This window comes from Merops nubicus, unplaced genomic scaffold (genome assembly GCF_000691845.1).
Source record: "Merops nubicus isolate BGI_N331 unplaced genomic scaffold, ASM69184v1 scaffold24674, whole genome shotgun sequence".
Taxonomy (NCBI): Eukaryota; Metazoa; Chordata; class Aves; order Coraciiformes; family Meropidae; genus Merops; species Merops nubicus.
Genome location: NW_008603893.1, coordinates 2,309 through 6,917, shown reverse-complemented (window position 1 = coordinate 6,917; position 4,609 = coordinate 2,309). Strand labels below are relative to the sequence as shown.

Genomic DNA, 4,609 nt, shown 5'->3' with positions numbered 1-4,609 from the left:
TGCCCGAGGAGGACTGCATGAAGCTGAACCCCTCCTTCCTGGGCATCGCCCTCAGCTCCCTGCTCGCCATAGACCTCTGGGCCTCCAAGCGCCTGGGTGTCTGCGCCGGAGAGGACTCGGCCTGGGGCAGCGCACGACCCCTCATGAAGGTCATCGAGGTTTCAGGGCACGGCATCCCCTGGCTGCTCGGCACCTTCTGCGGGCTCTGCCAGAGCGACAGCTCAGCGGGCAGGGAGGTGCTGCTCAACCTGCTCTTCGGTGAGGCTGGGGGCTCGCCGCAGGGCTCTGCAGGCGGGGGGGAGGGGGGAAATTGGGATCTGCAGGATGGGGTGTTACTGAGCAAACCGCAACCTCCTACAGCCGGCTGATTCTGAGTAACTAACTAGTGCAGAGTCATCTGGGGTGCCCAATACTGGAGTGAGTAACCTTTGCAACTGGAGGGCGTAGTGGCACAGGTATGGCTCATCTGGCACAGCTCTGACCCCAACCTGTGAGACTCCTGACAGCTACACTGCTCCTGCAGTTGCACAAAACTTTCAGGGAGCTGAACTCTCTTCTAGTTCTTTAGCTTATCAGAACAGCACATTCCAAGTGCAGCTGTCTAGTGTTGAGACACCATCCCTTCCCTGAAAAAGCTGCTCTAGCACACAGACGTCTGTGCCCTTGGGCTGCCTCCAGGCAGCACCTGCATGGGTTGATGTGCGTCAGCCAGTGAGGACTCTTGGTTTAAAGCATTTAAATGCATTTTAATTTTGTGTGGTGTTAACGTTGCCCCCCCAGCATCCTGTCCTGTTAGGTATACTTAGATTCTTCATTTTTTGCTCATTTAGAAACTGAAGTAGCTCCAGAACAACAGACCTTATCAGATTCCTAGTTCTTACTCTCTCATTAAGTTGCAAATAACTGGTATCTTCACACATCATTTGAATTGATACTTACTTGGTGGGAAATGTATGGGCTTGTGTATCTTTTTCATCTAGCAGCACTTGATTAAATGACAGTCCCACAGCAGAGCTGTGGGAAGGGACCTGGAGGGCTCCAATCTGACCTCTGCTCTGGGGATGCCTGTCCCAGCACGGGGATCTTGTCCAGCCCTCAGCGATCTGCACCAGAGCCACACACCTCTCTGGGGCCCTGTCACAGGGCTGCAGCACACACATGGAGAAGGAGTGTTTCCTAATGTCCAAGCTGAACTTCCCAAACCATATGTAAAAAAGAAAAAGCAATTGAACTAGGTTTACATGTGGAAAAAAAATTTTTTGTTCTTAAATTATTGACCAAAAGGAATGAACTGAAGTGACCGAAAGATTTGGTGTCCAGAAAGAAGCCTTACGACAAGCGGAAGTCAGTTTCTCACAAGAGTTCTTTGGAAGAAGTATCCCTGGCTGTGGGCATTGTGCTGGCAGGCATGGAGAAAGCACCCTCTGCCCTACATGAGAAGCTGCTCTTCCCAAATCCTGGCTGAACACTTCTCACAGGTGCTTCACTTCAGCCTTCTACCACAACAGCTTTTAGTTCCCTGGCTGCAAGCCACTATTATTTTGTAATCATCTTTATTCAGCTCTTGCAAACCAAAGTGTGGTTAACATTCTGTCAGTCCTCTCAGAAGTGGGGAGAAGCCAAACAGCAGGAGCCCTGGCACCACCACAGTAGCAGAGACCCTCACGTGGCACTGTGGCTGAGAGGGTTGATCATTCACCCTAGACACTTTGACCCCCAGCCGTGAGGGCAGCCAAAGCAACGCCAAGTCAGCACAGGCTCTCAGGGAGGGAGTTGTGGGGAATATTAACCCCTCTTGCCTTCAGGTTAAGGGTCAGTTTGAGCCCTGGAGTCATGGCTAGATGAGATTTTGCACAGAAAGAAAAGCCCTTGGGTACAAGCCAGATGGAGCCCCGCTGTTGGCTGGGGCAGGCAGAGGGTCTTGTGCTGGATGAGAGCTGTGTGCTGCAAAAGCAGACTGAAGATGTGCTCATGCTGGAGAAGGCCAAGTGCTGAGTGCCATGCTCTCCCTACCTGGCTACTGGAGCTATGGGAAATATTGCCGTCTCTGAGCAACTTTTGGTAGCCAAGTGTTTTACTCTTACCTAATGACTTTGCTTTGATTCTTGCCTCATTGTCTGTGGAGGGGAAAAAAAAACCAAACCAACCAACCCAACCCCCAAACCTTGCTCACTCACTGTTACTGTCTCCTAGCTTTGCTGCTGGATCTCGTGCTGGTGGCAGTGGTGAAAGGGCTCGTCAAGCGGCGGCGGCCCACCCACAACAAGATGGACATGTTCGTCACCATCTCAGTGGACAAGTACTCCTTTCCATCGGGCCACGCCACCAGAGCCGCCCTGGTCTGCCGCTTCGTCCTGCGCCACCTGGTCCTCGCCGTCCCGCTGCGGGTCCTCGTGGTGCTCTGGGCTCTCGGCGTCAGCATTTCGAGGGTCATGCTGGGCAGGCACAACATGACGGACGTGCTCTTCGGTTTGCTGCTGGGCTACGCGCTGTACGGCGTGGTGGAGTACTGCTGGCTGTCCCCGCTCAGCGCGCCCACCCTCTTCGCGCTCTGGAGCCACTGACGGCCAGGGCCCTCCCAGGGGAGGAGGCGTGCACAAGGAGGGGATACTGGGACTTGAACTCGCATCCTAGACCCCATCTATCCAGTCAAGACTTCAACACGAGTGGTGCTGCAGGCTCCTGGGCGCACACTTAGACATTTGGTGCTGTCTTGCCCTCCTGATGGGCTGCCAGGCAGGTATGCACTGGCCAAGCAGCCACACTCACTGTTCTCCCATGAAAAAAAAAAAAAACAGTCCCTGTGGAGCCCAGGGAGGGCTCGACCCATTCATCCGGCAGCTCACTGCTGATACTGTGAATCTGCATGTGCTTGCTGCATTAGCCCGTGGCGTACGTGGTAGCTGTGGCTTTGCAGAGGCTTCTCTGCAGTTGCCTGTGTATCCGTGTGCTGTAAATACACTGACCGTGTCACCGTCATGAGCGTGCCCTGCACGGCCTGCTCCATAACATCGGCCTGGAGGGCACACACTGGGGTCTGCCCTCGGGTTTATAAAAAGCTCTGCCTTCCTAAGCAATGCGTCTCTTCCCTGTTGCTCTCAATTTCAGTACTACACGGAGGCCAGATCTTAAGCAAAAAGGACACAGGCACATGAGTCCCAGTGCCGTGAGGAAAGGGTGGCATGACTGAAGGCTTATTCCATCCATGCCACCCGCAAGACAGCAGGTAACAGAGAGCAGCAGCCTGCTCCTGAAGATCTTGTGTAGAGCTTCACAGCTCCTTTATCCCTCCAGGAGGGAGGGTTTTCAGTCTCCCAAGGGATACAGTGCATTCACAGCAATTCCTGTTTGCCAGCATGTTGTAAGTGGTCCTGACAGTGCCTATCAGAGTGAGCCACTTTGCCACAGCCAGCCATATAGCCTCACGCAGGCTGATGGGCAGCCCCAGGAGCTGAGCCTTCCCTGCAACTCCTACGGCAAGAGGCCCTGTCTCTGCCAGCCACTGCCACAGCTCCCTGTGCTCCAGGCAGGCTGGCCGTCCTACCTTGGCACCATTGCTCCTGGCAGCCTGCTTTTCACAGAGAACTGCTTGTCCTTGGCAGAAGGGGACCATGAGAAGCCTCTGTAATGAGCCAGAGCTGAGATGAAAAGCACAGAATCCACATCAACAGGGACCACTGCCAGTCAGAGAGAGAGGGTGAGGGCTCTGAACTGAGCTTAAGTAGGGCTCCTGGCATGTGGGTGGGGGTGATTGAGCCCAAGTGAAGCTCATCATGGCCAGTAAGATCTGCTAGTGTGCTCAGGAAAGCAGGAATTAAGTTGTATTAAAACCAGGCAGTGTTTAAGTGTGCTGTTCCTCTGGCTGAAGTGTGCAGGAGTAGCCTGAGGGCTGCTGGTACAAGCACCCCACCTCTGCCTATCACCCATCATCAGTCATACAGGGTCTGAAATTACAAGGTTCCCCCAGAACTGAGCTCTGACCCACTGGCATAGTGAGATGGTGAAGCTACCAGCTGTGGGTTTGCACTCCAGTGACCAAAAAAAAAGCAAACCCTGGGTTGCACCACATGCCTGGCAGCCAGATGGGCCAGTCCAGCATGTGCACAGCAGCACCAAGCCGCTCCAGGCAGCCCTCACACCCAAGATGGAGATGAGCTCTGTGGTGGTTTTGGGATGGTGAGCAGGTGGCACACTCTGGTGGGGTCAGGGTTTGGTGTGATCCAGGTTTGTGCAGCGGTGCACAAACAACTTAGCTCTACTTTTGCCCAAAGCACAGGGTGCTTTTCATCCAAGTGGTTCTCCAGGCCATGGAGGAGTAAGGCAGCAACTCTGCATATCTGTGGCTTGTTCTCATGTGCCTGTGCGTGCCAGAAGTTGCACCCAGCTCACTTGCAGGACCCTCTACGAGCTCCACCATCATCAGTGCACACCCCTACTGGGTCATAGGCTGCCCTGCACCTCATACCTCTGCTCTGCCTCTCCCCAGCCCTGCTGGCGAGACCTTTTGTCTACTTTTGTGCTTGTTGCTTACAGAGTCATAAAATCATAGAATCATTTAGGTTGGAAAAGACCTTTAAGATCACCAAGTCCAACTGTAAACCTAACACTG

General features: G+C 53.8%; 1 protein-coding gene across 1 annotated transcript; it reads left to right on the top strand.

The window, feature by feature from the left end:
* Positions 1-5: 5 nt before the first annotated feature.
* Positions 6-2,564, top strand: PPAPDC2 (phosphatidic acid phosphatase type 2 domain containing 2; the record flags this gene model as incomplete). Its single annotated transcript, XM_008938842.1, has 2 exons — positions 6-258; positions 2,194-2,564. Coding segments are annotated over 2 exons (624 nt in total), but the record flags the coding sequence as incomplete, so codon positions are not given.
* Positions 2,565-4,609: the final 2,045 nt, after the last annotated feature.